At 36.4% G+C, this 20441-nt stretch overlaps 1 protein-coding gene across 3 annotated transcripts; it reads right to left on the bottom strand.

Annotated features, from left to right (window-relative positions):
• Positions 1–2158: 2158 nt before the first annotated feature.
• On the bottom strand, positions 2159–7285 carry LOC126589487 (leucine-rich repeat protein 1). 3 transcript variants are annotated; one of them, XR_007611845.1, is made up of 7 exons: positions 6873–7277; positions 5590–5661; positions 5233–5376; positions 3794–3865; positions 3584–3659; positions 2591–2661; positions 2356–2475 (listed from the first exon to the last, which is right to left on the bottom strand). XR_007611845.1 is itself a non-coding variant. In XM_050254792.1 (6 exons), the coding sequence occupies exons 1-6, from the start codon at positions 7241–7243 to the stop codon at positions 2403–2405; spliced, it is 804 nt and encodes a 267-aa protein (XP_050110749.1). In that variant the 5' UTR covers positions 7244–7274; the 3' UTR covers positions 2159–2402. The 3 variants fall into 3 exon arrangements, 2 of the variants coding, with proteins under 2 accessions (XP_050110749.1, XP_050110750.1); XM_050254792.1 differs by lacking the exon at positions 2591–2661 and having other exon boundaries at positions 2159–2475; positions 3588–3659; positions 6873–7274; XM_050254793.1 differs by lacking the exons at positions 2591–2661; positions 5233–5376 and having other exon boundaries at positions 2159–2475; positions 3588–3659; positions 6873–7285.
• Positions 7286–20441: the final 13156 nt, after the last annotated feature.

Raw genomic sequence — 20441 nt, 5'->3', positions numbered from 1 at the left:
ACCCATCATGGGATTGCTCTCGCGCAAACTTGCTTAACTTCGAAGTTCCGATGGAACCCAAAGCCAGTGAGCTCTCAAAAAACCTCGTGCTAGGTAAAGATGGGAATATACATATAAGGTATAGATGATCCACTCCCCTGGGCAATGTAGGATGTAACAATCCACCCCCCTTAGGGGCCCGACGTCCTCGTCGGCATACATCCGGTCAGGGATTAGCTTGATATCAAATTGTCACATCCCGGCCCGAGCCCCTACCATATCTTGGGCTCGACTCCGCCGTAGCACGATATTGTCCACTTTGGGCCTCGACCACGCCCTCACAATTTTGTTTTTGGGAACTCACATGAGAACTTCCCAGTAGGTCACCCATCATGGGATTGCTCTCGCGCGAACTTGCTTAACTTCGGAGTTCTGATGGAACCCGAAGCCAGTGAGCTCCCAAAATGCCTCGTGCTAGGTAAAGATGGGAATATACATATAAGGCATAAAGGATCCACTCCCTTGGGCGATGTGGGATGTAACAATAATTGTCACATCTCGACCAAGGCAGGATCACTTCACGAGCTCGACTCCACCGTAGCACGATATTGTCTGCTTTGGGACCCGACCACGCCCTCACGGTTTTATTTCTGGGAACTCACACGAGAACTTCCCAGTGGGACACCCATCCTGGGGTTGCTCTCGCGTGAACTCGCTTAACTTCGGAGTTCCGATGGAACCCGAAGCCAATGAGCTCCCAAAATGCCTCGTGCTAGGTAGAGATGAGAATGTACATATAAGGCTTACAGGATCCACTCCCCTGGATGATGTGGGATGTTACAATCCACCCCCCTTAGGGGCCCAACGTCCTCGTTAGCACATATCCGGCCAGGGATTGTCTCTGATACCAAATTGTCACATCCCGACCCGGGCCCCCACCACATCCTAGGCTCGATTCCACCGTAGCACGATATTGTCCGCTTTGGGCCCCCACCACGCCCTCACAGTTTTGTTTCTAGGAACTCACACGATAACTTCCCAGTGGGTCATCCATCTTGGGGTTGCTCTCGCTCGAACTCGCTTAACTTCGGAGTTCCGATGGAATCCAAAGTCAGTGAGCTCCCAAAAGGCCTCGTGCTAAGTAGAGATGGGAATATACATATAAGGCATACATGACCACTCCCCCGGACGATGTGGGATGTTACAAACGGTGATTTAAGCTTGAGTACAAAATACTAGAGCATCCTACTTTAGTCAACTTAACTAAACTCAATTCAGCAGTTGAGTTTAGCAGATAACTTATGACGAGTCACTATTTTTCTTAGTTAGATCAAATTTTAGTCGAGTCAAGCACAAAACCCATCAATTCTCTTAACTATTTTTTTTTTTCTATTAAATACAATGATAATTTAGTTTTGAATTGAATAGTCCATCCTTAATCATTTAGTATTGAACTGATCATTCATGATTTTATGTTGTAGGTAAGTATCATGTAGTTTATGTTGTTGGTAGAGTTTGATTTTTATATTATTCTACTTACTGGATAGGAGGATAAATGTACCAAGTATTTTTCAATATTCAAAATTTGCCAATTTTCGCCAAGAACTAATTTGAACTACATTATTATTTGAGGTATTTGTAGATTTGTCTCCTAAACATGTAAAGAACTGCCAATTTCTCCCTTGAACTAATTTTTAGCCGATTACACGTAAACTTTTGCAATAGCTACTTTCCCCCCTCCAAAATTTACCTTTAGCCAATTTCCCCTAGTGTTAAATTTTAAAAATTTTCATCCAATTTTCCTTTTCTTTTTGCTCCTGTATAGGTATCATGTGAATAGATGGAAAATTTGATGATTTTTTTTTTAAATCTAATATCAAGGTGAAAATTAGCTACTTAAAAAAGTGCAGAACGATAATCAGCCGAAATTATGTTCAAGGAGAAAATTGGCTAATTAAAAAAGTTCAGAGAATAATCAATTAAAATTAAAATTTAGGGAAAAATAAATAAAACTCAATACAGGTTCGTGGGACGGTCCACAAAAATGCCTTAATATTTTGAAATAAGAAAAAACAAATCTCAAAATTTGCCTTCCATATATGGTTTCCTCCATGCGCTGAACATGTATAAAAATGAAAAATAAAAAGTAAAATAGAAGAATAAGCATATAAGGTGGGGGTAAGAATAAAGGGGAAGATTACCATAAAACTTTTACTGCTCCTAAACCAACGCAAATCATGTCTTCAACGTATTACCACGACCGCAACGATACAGTTACAAGTGTGTCGATGCCATTTAGTATCACCAAATTTACAAATATTCTTTATATGAGGAATATAGTTTATAACCAACCCCTATATTCTGACGACGATACACTTTTATAACGTAGATATCTAATTCAAAGAGTCAAGATTCCATCTTCTTTACGAGCAGTTTGTATCGTAACTTGCAAGCCCCAACAATTCTGGACCTTCGAGTCGATGGTTGTTCTCAAAGCTACAATGTTGAGACAAAAAGAAAACACAGATACAAATTACTTCATAAAACCACAAGCAAATAACAGCTTGAAATAAACCAAGACAAGAAAACCCTTTTCCTAACACCAGCCAACCTATGTTTCCTTCGCATTGAAACTCAACTTGCTCTTGACCGTACCAAACGCTAAGAAATAAATTGTTTAAACTTCTACACCGCACAAAAACACAACTTAATTTAGAGTTGCGGAAAAACTCTACGACAGTGTCTAAAGAAATTATCTACACTTACTATCTATTAAGAGAACTCTCTTTGTCAACTAGAGTGTAAAAAATCAATTCTACCCTTTTCATTATGGGATAAATTCATCAATAAACATAAAAGATGAAGGGCAACATGGTAATAAAGCAGAACCTCCAGACTATTCTATCTGCACTAACTAGCAACACACCGCATAGCATGTCCACCTAACTCTAGTTTATTTCATAGTGTAGAAAACCTAGCAGTGTGCACTGCCTGAATGAGCTATTTGTGCTTGGCAAAAAGTATTCCAAATTGTATTCCTAGGCACACATATTATACGAGCATAAGATACTATACATATCCCCTTAAATTTCTCATTTGTGCTATATATATATATATATAGCACAAATTCTCTCCAGTCAACTTTATTCTAGTAAAAGCATCTATAACACAGAGTATGGACCCATTTCCTGGTATTTGGTACAATCCTAAGAGACTTGCAATAAATATTCTCTCTTTTTTTCTCATCATGCAGAGAAGCATAAATGCCTTGTTTGGTCCCTAGGATTCGAATGGAATGGATAACCCTCCCAATTAAAGATATTCTGAGGGTACAAGTGAATGGGAAATTCACCGTATCACATACATAACATCAATGCAAACAAGAACAGGAATGCAACCACGCAAACCCCTTTTTTCTTTTTGCTATGAGAAGGCACAAAACCCTTTTCATTTTCTGGTAATTAGGTGTCAAAAAGGAAGACCTCAAATACTGATAAAACAAAACAGTATTTCCCATGGTTGAAGTTAAGGAGTAATTCCAGTTGGATAACCAAAAAAAAAAGGGTAATGATAACAAAACAAAATGATAAATAATAGAAGGGACCTACTTGTTCAAGGGGATGTGCTCAAATGGTCCACTGGTAGGAATCGTCCCACATAAATTATTGTTTGATACATCCCTGAAAAAAGTGTCAATTTTAAATGAATAACAGTATTTATGAGAGAAAAGATAAAAAGAAAACACAAGAGCATTACCCACATTTGCAGAAAAACAAAGGGATAGAAGAAATGGATTAAGACAAGAAGCACTCACACAACTTTGAGGCTTGAAATACCCGTAAGATCCCTGGGGATTGGCCCAGTTAACCTATTGTCATTGAGACGCCTGCCAAAGCAAAGCAATAATGAGAGAGATGCAACAATTACTGCACCACAAAAATCTAATGATATGAATCTAAATAGGGATTTATTATGTGCACTACAAAATAGTTAACATGCACTCTACTCTCCTGTATATATTTTTTTTTTAATAGGGAGAAAAGTCCAAAATCGCTAAGTCATAAGCCGAGGCATGGAATGTACTGCTACCTGAGGCATAAGCCTTTCAAGACTTGTAAATGTTATTTTGTAGTTTAGATAATAAATGTAATAAAAATTGCATTTTGGTCATCAATAAAAGGAGAGATTCCAAACTAATAAAACTGACTGTTTCATTAAAAGGAGTAAACCAACATACCCATATGTGTTGCTTTTTAGCATAGAAATGTACTGGAAATAAAAAAACAAAAAAAGCTTTTCTCTTCCTAGTGAGACATCTGAGGTCAGATCATGGATCTATATCAGATCCAAGGAAATCTACTTAATCTAGCCCTGTGGCTGCCTCACCGCCAGCTCTCCAACGTGATATTGCTTCAGGGCCGGCCGCTCCCACTTGATGAGGAACAGAAGTGGTGGTTTTCATGAATCAACGGTTGTTTTATAAGGATTAAGATTCTTTCCCGTATAATTAGGATTATATTTAGTTTCCCATTCTATTTTGGATTAGGATTTCTTTCCTATAATAAGCTTACTTTCGTGCATTCTTTAGGTTTAAGGCATTATAAATATTCTTGTAATTCAGTAATCAAGAATAATGAAGAGTCGATGAATAGAAAAGTTTGGTTTTCCAGTAACTGGAATTCTTATCCTGCGACCGGGTTATTTTGGTGTGATGCCAAAATTCTTGGCGACAGGCCAAGAATGGTGTGATGGCCCTGGAGTGATTCCACTTATCCTTTATTGTTGTTTTAATCTAAGTTTTCTTTATTTTGGCTTCCGCTAAACTATCTATATTCCGCTGCGCAACTCTGTCTTACATCACTGCTGGCTTTCCAATAAAAATTGCTAAAGTCAAACGCCTCGTCTATATTTTGTTAGGAGAAGTGCAAAATAACTACTCCCATATAAATAACAACAACAACAACAAAGCCTTTTCCCACTAAGTACACATAAATGTATATGTATATAAGGTGAATGATTAGTCCACTAATCTAAGCAACACTCTAGAAATTGCAAAAGGCAACAAATAAAGAACCACTGCTTATTTTCCAATGCTGTACCTTCAACCAGGATCCCAAATAAGTTATTCAGCAATTTTCAAGTAAGGGTTATTAGAAATCAAATCATCCATTTTCAAAATGAAGAAAATAGATTAAGTAAAGCCAAAACAGTAATAATGCGGGCATAATTTAGTGCTTAATCTAATAAACTTACAAAAACACAAGTGATTTCAATTTCCCCAACGACGGAGGAATGGTCCCCGATATGTTGTTGTTATATAAGTCCAAGCTAATGAGGCTCTTCAGGTTACCAAGCCCAGCTGGAATAGTTCCTTGAATGTTATTTTTGTAAAGCTCCCTATATTCAAGGGTGCATGGTTTACCATACAATATGAAAGTATTAATGGGAAGTAAAGAAACATATTTATGTAAAAACAAGGGCACAGATTTCCACACACCCCAGCCCCTCAGCCAAAATAAACCCAAGATTGTAACAAGATCAAATACAATTGTACACTTTACTAATAACCAGCAAATAATCCAGGGAAATGAGCAAGGATGAGAAACATACAGATATTGAAGATGCTCAAGCTTTCCTAGTTCAGGTACCAAATGTCCAGAGAGGTTTGAATTACCTAAATCCCTGCCAAAAATATCAAACTCTCAAACTTACAACAGATGAATAATAACTTGGGGAAAAAAATAAACAATCTGAAGACTATAGTTGCCTCCCTAAAGAATGTACAAATTAAGGCAACCAAATCTCCCACCTGAGTTAGCGTATGAAGTAGCAAAATATTCTTACATCAAATTCAATACAATGATACAACCATTCATTGCAAGAAAGAAACAGACAGCAGATACGTATAAATACCACTGCAGCTAGCAAGTCCAACGCAATAAATCCACAGAAGACGGAAACAATAATGCATGAGGGTACAAATCTCACATTGCCCAGACCAAATAAAACAGAAAACCATTGTACCTCATTTCCAATTTAAAGTTTGCACAGAATAGTTTCTTTGACACGATAAACAATAATAACGGGAACAACAACGTACAATGGAAAAAAAGAAAAACAAAGAAATTTATGAAAAACAAAAATATTAGTTATGAAATGAGAAAAACCGACGCCCTCAACTGAAACTCTTCAATAAACTAAAAGGTTAACTGCAGTATATCTTAATGATCTACATACTGGAACAGGTAGGTAGGTGATTAATCAAGAGCTAAGATAGCAAAAATCTCCACTCACAAAATTGAGAAAAATTGTTTCCCACTATCTAAGATATCATGGCCGAACAGCCTAACTTGCAGCGCTAAGAGATTACTGGCAATGCATTCTGCAGCGGTGGAGCACAAGGCCGATGCATTTTGGAGCGTAATAACCAGATGTGCTCGACAGTTGCGTGATCCTAGAACTTCTTCCGTTCAAACAACACACCGGTGGTGGAACATGACCTTACCATTCCTCCAAATTTTAACCACTGAATTAACTAAATTTGGACTCCATTTATGTTAACCTCCACACTAAGTGACCAACCAAACTCAACTATTATGGTTCCATTTTTCTTTTCTTTGAAAAAGTGGCTCAAATATATTCGTTAATACCCAAATTACCGTGACAAATAACAAAAACCTAAATAAATTGGAAAACCAATTTGATTAAACATCCAGTCATCACCCAATCTAAAAGCAAATAGCGAACACCATCATCATATCAATCAGAAGAAAAGGAGTACCACAAATCACAAATGTAATATACATCTATATATATATATATATATGTATGTATATGTATATGTATAGAGAGAGAGAGAGAGAGAGAGAGAGAGAGGGTTTAAGGGATGGTACACTCGGGTAACGCGATTGTCCTGGTTGCACGTGATGTGAAACCAAGTGCAAGGGTTGACGAGGGTAGGATCCCAGCTCTGGAGCAGGTTATCGGGATCCGACAAGCTCCGCCGGAACGTGTACAAAGCGTCGCCTTCGGAGTTGGCATACACCAGCGGAAGGAGGCATACGCTTAGGGTTAGGGTTAGAGTGAAGAAGAACCTGGATGCCGCCGCCATGGCCAGTGGTTGACGCCGCTGTAGGGCTTTTCTTTTCCTTCCTTTTTGCCTTGCCTTACTCTGTTTTGCGTTGTCTAGGGGGGAGCGAGGGAGAGGTAGCAGAGTCAATGGCTCAAGAGAAGACTTCAGAAGGATCGGTTTTGGAAACCACATGGCCTTTCTTCTTCTTTTTAATCATCAAACTTTTATTGTTACTGTGCCGGTTGCTATTTTCGATCTTTCATCTCTAAGTCACTTTGGTCTTTTATTGGATTGTACAGATTATTTAGCTTGATAGATTAATTTGTGCATAAGATAATCCAACCACAGCTGGTTTAGTATTGCTGAAATTATTTTAAAAACAACTTTTTTAAAATGCTGGAGCTAAAATTATATTTGGTAAATGAAAAAAAAGTGTTTGTTGTCAAAATACTGGTCTAAAATAGTAGAAAACATAAGCAGCTATATGCCTCTACCCCTACTTCTAAAAACAGCTTCTTCTTTTTCTTTTCTTTTTTTACAGCACAAAACCTCCATACTAATCCTAAATAGTTGGCCATTTAGTGTATTATCGGACTGAAAACCACTATTTAATACCACCATATTTGATCCTGTAACAAAAAAGAGAATTTCAAACTTTCATTGTGTTTTTTTTCACTTTAATGGTTCTTGTTAGGACTAGTTTGGGGTTGGTCAATTTTTTTTCAAAAGCAGCTTCTTTACCACCATCACCGGAACTCAATTGGGTATCATTAGAATTCAATTGGGGTTGTTCATGACTGGATTTGAAAGAGACAAAGGAGGCAGTGGATAAAACTTTAGGTTAAGTTGTCGGATTTGGTCCATAAACAAAAGCTTATTTGATGGCTAAATGACTTTAATGTATTATTTATTTATGTTAATTTAAGGGAGAAGATTTGGTGAAACAGTTGTTATAATTGTTCGATCTCCATCGGCCGCGGAAGAAGACTAGTATTTGTTATAGTTGTTCTAGACTTTCTCGACGAAGATGGAGTCGCTCTTGTCCTTTTGCTCGGTTGGTTTGAAAGTAGAGACGAACTAGTCGACCCCAGCGATGAGAGCAGCTCCAGCGTGTGCTGGAGCCCGAGGGATAGGCGAGGGAGCTCGAGCAATCAGGATCATCGTGTGCTGGCAAGGGAGCCCAAGCAGGCTCGGGGGAGAGGTCTGTGGAGCGTTGCCAGCCCGAGAGTCTAGAGTGGGTTTGATGCAAGGCTGATGTCGCCCTTACGTTAGTCATGTTTTTTCTTTTGTTTTGCGTCAGTCGCTGGTGCCCGCGTGCGCAACTTCGTCAGTGATCGTTGGAGGCCACGTGGCACCTCGGCGTCCGTTGGATCTCAACGGTTATTTGTTTTATACCGTTGGATTTCCAACGGTAATAATAATTTTAAAACCTTATTTAATTGCAACCGTTGGATCTAAGATCAACGGTCCACGTTATTCACCTTTATAAATTAAAAAAAACAGTTTAAAAATCAGAAATCTTACCGTTGTGCCACGTGGCACAATCTGGAGTGTTGGAATTCAATTTTTTTTTAATCCAACAACAGAGATTAATTAGGTGAATAAAAATTTAAAAAAATGTAAAAAATTAATAAAAATCAGAAGAAAAAAAATTTGAAAAATTTAAAAAAAAATTGATTTTACTTTTCTATAAATACCTTCTCATTATCTTCGACCTTACACCACAATTTCATATTTTCTCAACTACTTTCAACCATATTCCTATTTTTCTATCAAAGTTTCAATCCAATTTTTTTCCAACAAAATGACTAATGATGCATGTACGAATTGGACGCTTCTTAAAGATGTTGCATTGTGTACTAGCTGGGTTGAAGTTACTCATGATTCGCTTACGGGTAATGAGATGCAATTGAGAGAAATGTGGAGTCTTATTCATACCAATTATCTTAAGAAAATTGTGGGAAAAGAACCAAAGAATTGATGTCCAGTCATTGGAAATTACTTAGCCAATTGTTCAGTACGTGGAGAGACGCCTTAGCACAAGCTAGTGGTAATATTTGAAATGGGGAAAATTTATCGGATCAGGTAACAATATATTATTTATTTGTTTGTCTTATTTATTTGTCAACTACTTTGATTATAATTATTTGTTTGTATTATTTATTTGTTACCTACTTTCATTATAATTATTTGTTTGTATTATTTATTTGTTACCTACTTTCATTATAATTATTTCTTCTCCCGCGTTGTGTAGGAACTTCAAGCACAAGCTTGGTATAATGCCAAAACCAAAAGGAAAAACAAACCATTCAACCGGTGGGAATGTTTGAATATTGTCAAAGATTGTCCTAAATTCAGAGTCGTGCCTGTCGGTCCAGAAGTTTTTATGAATAGCACCCTTCTACACTATACACCCGATCATGCCTCGCATGTTCATGAAGATGACGCAGAAGAAGTGCCCGAAATGCCCCCCTCGAACAAACGTCTGGGTTGACCCGTTATCCAATTAGGCCTCAAGTTAAGAAGACTTCAAAGAAAGGGAGTGCTTCCAAGAATGATTATGCAAAATATATGGAAGAACTTGCTCGCCAAAGTGAATTGACTTTGGCGTGGGAAATGGTGAAATTTGAGGCTGATAAGGCTAGAGAGGAGGCAAAAGTTGCAGTTGTTGAGAGTGCATTTCAAGCTAATGAGAGAGAAAGAGAGCTACTTAGGCAAGAAAGGAAACATGTTAGAGAAGAAAGACTGGCTCAACGAGATCGTGAAATTATGAACACGCCTTTAGAAGGGAAGTCTTCAAATTCTAAATATTTTTGGAAGTCGGAGAAATCGGACGTGGTGCGAAGAAGGCGTGCAAGAGAAGCGAGAGCAAAAGGAGATGGTCCTAGCACGACAAGAGAAGATCATCCTAGCACCACAAATTGGTTAAGTGATGATGAATAAAGTACTTTTTGTAATCAGAGCCCATAATTTTCCAATCACTTTGGGTTGTAATTTCTTATTTATTGAATAGAGTACTTTATGTTGTTTCCAATTTATTGATTTTAGTACTTTATTTAAACTAAGAGTATATTTATGTAATTTGGTAATTTATTTATACTAAGAGAATCTTTATTCAAAAGGCATTTAAACACATCAAATAAAATTACATAAACATACCAGATAAAAAAAAACTCACTAAATGAACTAAAAAAAAACACACCACATAAAATTAAATAAAAACACCAAATAAAAACAAACATTAAATGAACTTAAGTATCTTCAGCTTGTTTCAATTCCAACTGGTGCTCTATCAAGTCAATTTGTCTGGCATTGTGCATATATGGCCTTTGAAGTGCAGTATATCGTTGAATAAGCCTATCATTGTAACGTCTATCCCTTTCTAATAGCTCGTGTTGTACGGGTTCTTCAATGGCATCATGAGCACAGTATATTTGTGTTCTGGAATTGTTCATTGTGTCTGGCTCATATTCATCAACAACATCATAATCGTACTCATCTACCACAATCATGCTGTGAAGAATGATGCACGTCATCATGATGGATCGAAGGGACTCTACATCAAACATTCTGGCAGCACCCCTCTTGACAACTTGCAAAGTGTTTTTCCTTTGCACTTCGTGGACGTGGCACTGTTTTGACAAACGATGACCACTTTAGGTAAATGTCGTCTGCTAGGTAGTATGCCTAGTCGTACTTATGTCCGTTGACCTAGTATGTGACTTTTGGTGACTTTCCTTGCAGAACCTCGTTGAACACTGGGGATTGGGCAAGGACATTGAGGTCATTTTGAGCTCTCGGAACCCCGAAAAATGCGTGCCAAATTCATGTATCAAAATACGCCACCGCCTCCAAAATGATACTTTTTTTATCCTTTTCTATCCCCATAAGGGCATTGCCATGCACTTGGACAATTTTTCCAGGTCCAGTGCATACAGTCGATAGTTCCAATCATCCCAGAAAAACCTCGCATCTCGCCCTTCTTTAGAAGCCCTTGCAAGTCCATCTCAGTAGGTCTCCGAAGTTACTCTACGGTGTAGATAGATTTGATTGCTCCGCAAAACCTCATCAGGGATTCAAGAATGGTTTGTTTCCCCATCCTCCCTATCTCGTCCACTTGGTCTGCAGATGCTCCATATGCAAGCATCCGCAAGGCAGCAATAATTTTTTACTCAGGTAAGAGACTCGTAGCACCAAAAGCATCTTTCTTTTGCATAAAGTAAGAATCATGGTTGCAAATAGCACCCATGATTTTGTTGAACAAATGTCGTTCCATTCTAAAACGACTAAAGTACGTATTAGGGAATGCACTGTTAAGGACAAAATAATCATCCAAGAGATTCGTACCTCATCGTTGCTTACTTCTATCAAGGTTTGCGGAACTGCTGGGCCTGCAGATCTAACCCATAACTTGGATGACTCGACGGGAATGTGAGGTTTTGACCTTTCTTGCATCGTCATCTCTCCATTTACGCTTCTCATCATCTTCCATCTCATTTTGGGCCACCTAGAGATTGAACATTCATTCTGATTGGTTAAACAATTTTTCCTTTTGCTGATCGATTTCCCACATCATCCTTGAATAAGAAGACATTGTAAGAAGGAAGCAGAAACTATGAATAATGATAGAGATCTTGAGATAATTGGTGTGAGATTTCTGAAGATGGATAGTGGATTATATGGAGGATTAAAAAATGATTAGGTTGTAGATAATGTCATGTGACATGCCATCATTCGTTAAAAATCTGACCGAAATATATCCTCAATGATTGTAAACAGATTGTCACACGTGCCGCGACGTAATTGGTTAAAAATCTTATCGAAAATCTATCCTCAACGATTCTGAAATGATAACGACATGTGGCACGACGACATTGGATAAAAATCTTATCGAAATCCATCACCAATAATTGTCATTTTAGATAATGGCATGTGGCGCAACGAGAACGATTAAAAATCTTATCCTAAATTACAAATTAAATTATTTTGTATTATTTTATAAATAAAAAAATACTATTATTTTATTGCCTATTGCCAGGGCTATTCAAGTGTAGGGGTGAAGATGCAAAAGACATTACTGTTCATTAAGGGCAGTTAATGTTCACTAGGTGGATTAAATAGTGGATAACCCTGTAGGGGTCTTTCCCACGGTGGAACTGCTATCAAGAGAGCCCCAAAAGTGAGTTAGTGAGTCCATTGGACTTGGGAAGACATAGAAAGATACAAGACAAAGAGGAGTGAGAGAGTGAGAGAGTGAGAGATGGAAATAACATTGAGTCTAGCATAGCGGCTGGATTGAGGATGATACATGGGTGGAAGGTGCTGTCGTGCCTGAGTTCGTGAGGGCCCAATTTACCCTTTTTTTTTTTGAAGTTATTAAATAAGTGGGTGTAGAGCGCATATGTGGTTTGGACCCGTTTAATAGATCCGGCGCTTATTTAATACATAAATGCACCGACACAAATATGTTGTGTAGCTAGTAATTCTGACACTTCCAAACCCAAATTAGTCTTAAAGTTGAACGTTTTTTAAGTCCCCTCCAATATCACAAATACATAATTAAAAATATACGAAATGTGGGAAAAAATGTGACAGACGACTGTTAATTGAAAAATATTGTGAGAATGGATATTAAAATGTGGATAAAATACGGCAAATTTTGAACTTGTAAACTGGGATAAATCCGTGACTAATGATTCAAAAGAGCAAGTTAACCCGTTATAGGAGGGCAAGGCAAGGGTAAGGGCAATGAAATTGCCTTCACTATTCAGTCAAGACAATAATTGCCTTTGTGCAAGTCCACTTATTTGTGAAGAGCAAAGACATTGTTCACAAATATAAATTTTTAATTTTTTATACTTTGACAGTTTGTTCTATGGAAATAAATTGAATGTCTAATTTTATTAATATATTACAAATACAAAGAATGAAGAAGATGATTGGGCATTTATAGAAAAGAAGATTTGGGTTTTTTTTTTAATTTTTTACCATTATAATAATCTTGATCGTTGAATTTTAAAATTATTTATGTTGGATGTCCCAAATTGCGTCACGTGACAATTGCAGAAAAATTCACGATTTTTTTACCGTTGGAAATCCATTGGCTCAGCTTGGAGGAAAAATGAGTCATAAGTTGTGCACGTAAGGGGATCCTACTCTGTCGATTCTTATAGCCAGCAGGTACAAGCCTAGACAAAAGTTGCAATTCAACCCACATGCCAAGGCATTTGGAGCACCATAGAGTTGCTTTAAAAGATTGATGAAAGGGCTAGAATGTCATGCTCACACTATTCATGCCAACATGCAATGCCCTTAAGACTTTCCATGGTGGGTAAGCCATAATTGTGGTCTTCTAATCAAGGCTTTGGGCCCAGCTTAAGCGTCGTCATATATCTTTGTATTTAATATAGTTGTGACTAGATTCTAGCTTGTTGATGATGTTATGTGTTGTTTAAGTTAGTGTCAATAACCCATGTCATGTTAATTTATTCTTGTTTCCTACAAACATCTAGATATCATATTCTAGTATTTAATTGCTAAAACTGCATTCTTAGAAGTAAAAGCTTGGAATTTTAAGATGTCGAGCTATCATGCATGTTTCTTTTCATAATCGTTTGTCCAATTTAGTTGAAGCCCTTGGTGTGCATTGTCCAATATTGTGTTCATTATCTGGTGTTTTCTACCTTCATTTAGAGAATTAAGGTTATTTTGATTGATTGAATGTCATTGAGATTGAAAGTAATGGTGGTTTCTACTTTCATTTGGTGAAAATAAGGCAGTTTATTTTAATTTGAACATTAATGAGAAAATTGTTCGAAAAAGCTTAATGGAACTTAGGTGGGGTATTGGGAACGAAAGCAAACATGTTTCTCCCTTCTCTATTTGGCTAGAGGTGTTAGGAGGGCCTGATTTATTTTCTTTTCTCTTTTTTTCATTGATAATGTCTACTATGTAAAGGGATTTTGGTTATCTACATTTTTTTTTAACCTTCTACGCTTTTAAATTTTGCCATTCTCTTAACAATTCTTGACTTCGCCACTGTAAGGTATCTTGGTATACAAATATAAGTTTGCATCCAATACATATGCATGTATTCAAGTTTTTGAATTTTAGTTGTATCATTATACCTTTTTTTCATTCCTCTAGTGTATAAGTTCCAATATGTCAACGTACTTCACGTTTACAATAACATGAACATTCTCCTGCAAAATTATTGGTAAGACCTTTATCACCTGCAAAATTATGGTTAAATCACGTTAAAAGACTTGTAAGACAATAAAGTAATTGTAGTATAGATAGCTCAAGTAAGATCATTTTTCTTAAGGATTGATATGAATAACTTATGTTTAAAACTAATCCTTATTTAACTATTCAATACAAAATATAGAAAGTTAAGATAATGAATTAAACTAAAGATTGCAAGAAATAAAGACTAATGAAATCGGCAAGAACTTAAGCTAAAGAAAATAATCAAAACAAACTATTCAAAGAATCAAAGGTAAAAGGCATGAGGGCTTAGCAATCACCAATAACAATCATATCTTCTATCAATTACTTTGAGTAAACACATTCAAACTTTGAAGGTTAGGTTATCTTAATGCATATTCTACTTGTGGCAAGGTAGAATGTATATCAAACATGCAATTCATTTGTGACATTCAGATCAAATATGAACATGCAAGATTCATTAATGTTTTGTGAAAACCTTCCGAAATTTGCCTTAAGTGAACTTACAATGATTAGTCACAAGAAGCATTAATCAGTTTTAGGGTGACATTCCAACATAAATTGAATCTGATTACTTGTTTGAACATCCTAATGGTGATCAAGCTTTAAGATATATGATAATTTAAACACATTGATTAATAATTCAAAGCATGCATGCATAACATCATAAGTAAATTGAAAAAAAAAATTACATATTCATGCTAAGACTCATAGTCTCGCCTTACCAAAAGAGAATTAGTTACGCATAACCTTAATTAAATAACAAAATATTATTAGTAAGAAAAGATAGATTCGCAAAAGCTCCTAAGCCGAGTTCCAATTCTAAAAACGTTCTGCCCCTATAGAGCTCCTAACTTGGCATATAAATAGAATAGTAAAATGGGTCTTCTAACAAATCTGAAAAACCAAATAAAATAATAAAGGCTTTTTAGCTAAAATTGTCTTTGAGATTTGCATAACACATAACTTTGGTCCCTGAGATTGAAAATCAATAGAAATGGTCCCTGAGATTGTCCACCATCCATTATTTTTTGTCATTCCGCTAAAAACTCTTTGGGCAATTTTCAAAGCTTCGTAACTCAATCGTTTCTTAACCAAATTCGACCCATAATATATCAAAATGAAGATAGGAAAGTGTAGAACAATATTATACCTATTTGGAAGCCTAATGGTTGCCAGAGATGGCTGGAAAATAGCCTGAAATGTGACTAGTCCGCCGGAAAACTGAAAAACTCGTCGAAATCTGGGTAATTATAACTTCTTCAATACTCAACGAAATTGAGTAATTCAAAAACAAAAATCATACTTCTCAACGAGACGAAGAGAATGGTACCTTTCTCGAAGGCTAATTCGTGGTGGTTTGGCGAGAAAACAGCTTGAAAATGGCTAACTCAAGACCAAGACAACCACTTTCGAGCCGTTTTCTGGCCAGACCACTGTGAGCTAGCAGTTGAGAAAGGTACCATTCTCTTCATCTTGTCGAGAAGTATGATTTTCATTTTTCAATCACTCAATTTTGTTAAGTATTGAAGAAGTTATGAATATTTAAAGTTTACCCAGTTTCCGGCGAGTTTTCCAATTTTCATGCGGACCAGTCATCTTTCAGGCTATTTTTCGACCATCTTTGGCAACTATTGGGGTTCCAAATAGGTATAATCTTGTTCTAAACTTTCCTATCTTCATTTTGATATATTATGGGTCGAATTTGGTTAAGAAATGATTGAGTTACGAAGCTTTGAAAATTGCCCAAAGAGTTTTTAAATGAAGGATCAAAATGATGGATAGTGGACAATCTCAATGACCATTTCTATTGATTTTTAATCTCAGGAACCAAAGTTATGTGTTATGCAAATCTCATGGACCATTTTGGCTAAAAAGCCAATAATAAACTAGAAAACACATTCCTATTCTAATTGGGTAATCTGCTTAGTCAGAAGAGTCTACACGTTTTATGACCAAATCTGCTCCAAATCAGGCATGCAAGGTGGCATTGGACAGATAAAAATGTCCCCTGCACTTCTGCATAAGGAACTTTCATATAAAAAATGTTATCTTCAATGACTTATGGGCAAAATACACCTAAAATGTGAAGCTGCCAACATTGTGCGACCAACCTTCTTTTATTCGACACGAACAAACAGCCAGGAAATAAAATCTAAGATTTTGACACAATCATATTGAAAAACTCGTGAATATACTCCAACGAGAATTCCTCCAAAATTCATCCATTTCGTCACTTTTTTCTCAAAATAAACTCACATGTCCTACAATCAAAATATAAAGTAAAATATCAAAATTCTCTCAAAATAACAAATAAATTTTAACTAAGATTAAGGTAAAATTATAGATTAATAATGGCTCATCAATTATAAATGGCACTCCTTGTTTTTTGTTCGAATGGGCTATGTTAAATGCAACCAATGACGCTACTAACCATCTTGCTGTTGTTGCTAGTTGCATTACGTAAATGGAGCCAAATCATGATTTAGGAGCACTACCAGGTAACACGTTTCTAGTTGCTGTGACATGCTTATCTCACATAAACATGTGCATTATGATATTATAGGAAAACTGATTGAAGATCAACTGCTACAGTTTAAAAACAACTGCTTTGGACCCTTTTAGAGCAAAATATACTAAATTTGAACTGTTACTTGTACACGCAATTTTGATGCGAGTGACAAAGTCAACATGCTAGAAGTATTGTGATTCGATGTGGTTTCTAATCCGAAACAATGTCATACGACTTTTGAAGCTACAGTTTTGTATGATTATAGGGTTAAGGTTTGGTGAAACGGGCATGGTCCTTGGTTATGAAAGTAGGTTGAATGATGGATATTTTAGAACAATATTGATGTCAACTTTAGGGTTAGTCTTCATGGAATGCTCTAACCCTGAGTTTTACTATTGGAGAAAGAGAAACATTCGAATATTAATTTGAGGTATCTAGAGGTTGTTGATAATTTAGAGCAGTGAAACCAATATCCTTTAGGGAATATTAGTATTGACAAAGCCATTTATTCTCTATCCACGGTAGCCGAACATGTTACAGAGCACTCAAGGATGCTCAAGCAAAAGATCCGAGAAGAAAATAGGATAAATATAATTTAAGAGGTTGTGCCTACGCGTTCCAGGCGATAAGGTTTATGTGTTCATGAATCATATATTATGTAAATACTTTGATAATGTTCATGTTAAAAGTTTCCTTTAATTGTTCAGGTTTAGGCTTGCGAAGTCATTCTTGCCTTATCAAAGCTTGACTTTTGTTACAAACTTAATGCTACCAAATATCCCTTTTTTTTGCAATGGCAAGATGGGACGCTTCCTAAATTTGAGAAGTTCTAGCGACAGGTATTCAACGCTAAACAAGTCAATGTGGATTAGGAGATTGTAGCTTGATTATTTAATCTGACTTTATGCTACATTTTAAATTTAGTTTGGATTGTTGTTGCCCTTATGTCCATCTGAGGAAGAGAAGAGGCAAGAATACTAGACTTTTGAGGAGAATGAAGGTGTAGATATTTCATCACTGAGGTCTACAACATAGATGGGATAAGTGTATTTGAACTCCATATTTTGCTAACTCATCAATTTCATATGTCAATTAACTTTGGTCTTACGCTTATTGCATTTTTCTAGGAAACTGTGGAATCGTTGAAGAAAGAGTTGGAAGATTTCAAAGCAAAAGTTTTGGATGAGTTGACTAGACAAGATGAGAGTAACTTCAAAAGGGAGCGTCAAAAACACACAAAAATACGGTCTGACCATACTTGGGAAATCGCATACTTACAATGGTATGTAGTAGGAAATCACAGACTTATAAAGGCATTTGGTAGGAAATCATAGACCTACGACATATGTACAGTTCATTCATACAATGTAACCCAAATCTTTTCTTGGAGGAATAATTTAGAACTAATTTTTAGCATGACCTTGAATAGATGTCCTAGGACAATGTTAGATGGGTTTCTTGTTATCGAAAATTTGCCTTGTAAACTAATAAATTTTATTATTTTCTTGTTTTCTATTAGGCTTGTTTTATTAACATCATACATATTGTTGAATATATCTCACATACTTAATATACCCTACATTTGCCTTTTTAATTAAAATTTATCTTCCTCACACCTCACACTCTCGACATACACCCTACATTTTCTACATAACCCCCACATTTTCTACATACGGCCCATACTCTTCACATATTAGGTGCAAATACATATATTGTGTAGTTATTTTTATTTTTTACACCACACACTCTTCGCATCTTCAAATTTTTGCGAATAGATATGGCTAGGTTTATTAGGTGTGTGATTCTCATCATTAACCATACTTTTTAAATGTATATCGTTCATAACATAGCTATAGGTATGTCGATGTTGAAATCACAAAAACGATGAAAAATATGAATGTTGGAACTAAATTCGTGCACCGCCGTGTGTGGAGTAGATGCACAAACTTGTTTAACCTACAAGACAGTAAACAACCTTAAGTAGCCAAAGATTAGGGGTGTCGGGCAAAGGTTCTTTGACGGTCAAGTTAGTAAGCAAATATATGAGACTCAAGTAGTAGGCAAGAAAATAAGTGTATGATAAATGCATTACCAGAGATTAATCCTATAATTGTGTATTTATGCTAGTTAAGAAAGAGTCATTTTAAGGTATGGAATCTGTATTAAATCGTGAGAATCCTAGATGATATATTGTAGTAAATATTACATCTTCATAGGAGTACGATTACTTACGGCGCACGCTAATTCTTAGATTGTAAGGATTGCAAAAATAGACAAAGCATGGTTAATTTCTTACTGGATCAAGTTTTGAGTATTTTGCATGGTCAATCTTAGAGCAGTTGTCAAACTTTGCCCCTGCTTTGGAATAAGATGGTGGCATCGTTGCTCCGCCTATGTAGCCCCATTGCGGAAACTGTTAGGTCTATGACCAGGCTTATGAAGTCTTCGAGTTTCGATCCACCTTACTCTAGCCCTAGAAAATCATGGTCCTATAATTGCCACTAACTATGTATATGAAAATACTGTTCCATTTAAGAATGAATAGTTATCCAAAGATCATGCATTTTAGCGCAACGCGGAATGCGTACCGTTTTAAAACTTCAAGAGATGTGGCTATTCAACCTCGTGCTTGCTGCAAAGCAATTGAGACGTTTTGAATTCAAGCATGCAGTCTTGATAGTTGTGCCATAAATGTCGCAATGATGAAAATATCTTAGTTACATGTGCATGGAGAACAATGGACTGTCTATTGCTTTCTCAATTAATTACAGTTGTTGGTTTTATTGATCTTGAGGCTAGACTGTTCAGATTTAATGGTAAGATGATTCTGAAATATCTTCTATAAATATTTGCGGATATCCTCCTCGTCCTCTTCATGCTTTCAAAATTTCCGAGTTTTAAGCTTTAGCCAAGAAAATCTCAAAGTTTTATACTTTTTCTTTATCTAAAATTCTCTGCTTTCTCAATCCTTTCCTTCAATTTTTTAAATTCACGAACCATGTCTGCCACTTCTAGTGTTCTTCTGCCCCAACCGATAACTATGATTTTACCACGACCCTCGAATTGTTAGAGTTCATAGCAAGGAAGAGGGGGAAGCCTTTATACGCTACTACCGATATCTTCTAAATGGGTGCAAAGTTTGGTGGGAGGATAGACATAATGTCCAAGCAGATTTGTCTGCACCTACAGATCCTAAGCACCCATGCACTAGAATTCTCCTTGGTACTTTGATTTGAGTTAAAATTCCATCTTTATCCTATTCTGAAGGAAATCTTGATCTTCTAAAATATCACCATTTTCAACTTTACGCCTGCGTTTTTCTACATTATCACTTGCTTCGAGCTTCTGAATAAGTGGCATGAAGCAAATGTTAGTCTTCAAGAGTTTCTTATGCTTTACATTTTGCGAAAAAATGTTGACCGTCACTACTTCTTCCAGTCTTGGTCAAGCATTAAGTGGCATGCGTACATCACTAACTTATCTAGCCACAACAAAGATTGGTATAAGGAAGTCCTGGTTGTGATGGTGATTTGGAAAGTAACATCTTTGAGGCCAGGGTTCATAATGTTCATTATGATAGCCTTCTATACGACAATGACATGGGAGATATCCGGCAATGCTGACCTAGTTGATTGACAGAGCCTTCAAGGT

The sequence above is a fragment of the Malus sylvestris genome, chromosome 11 (assembly GCF_916048215.2).
Source record: "Malus sylvestris chromosome 11, drMalSylv7.2, whole genome shotgun sequence".
NCBI classification, from domain to species: Eukaryota; Viridiplantae; Streptophyta; class Magnoliopsida; order Rosales; family Rosaceae; genus Malus; species Malus sylvestris.
This window is presented reverse-complemented; position numbering and strand designations above follow the sequence as displayed.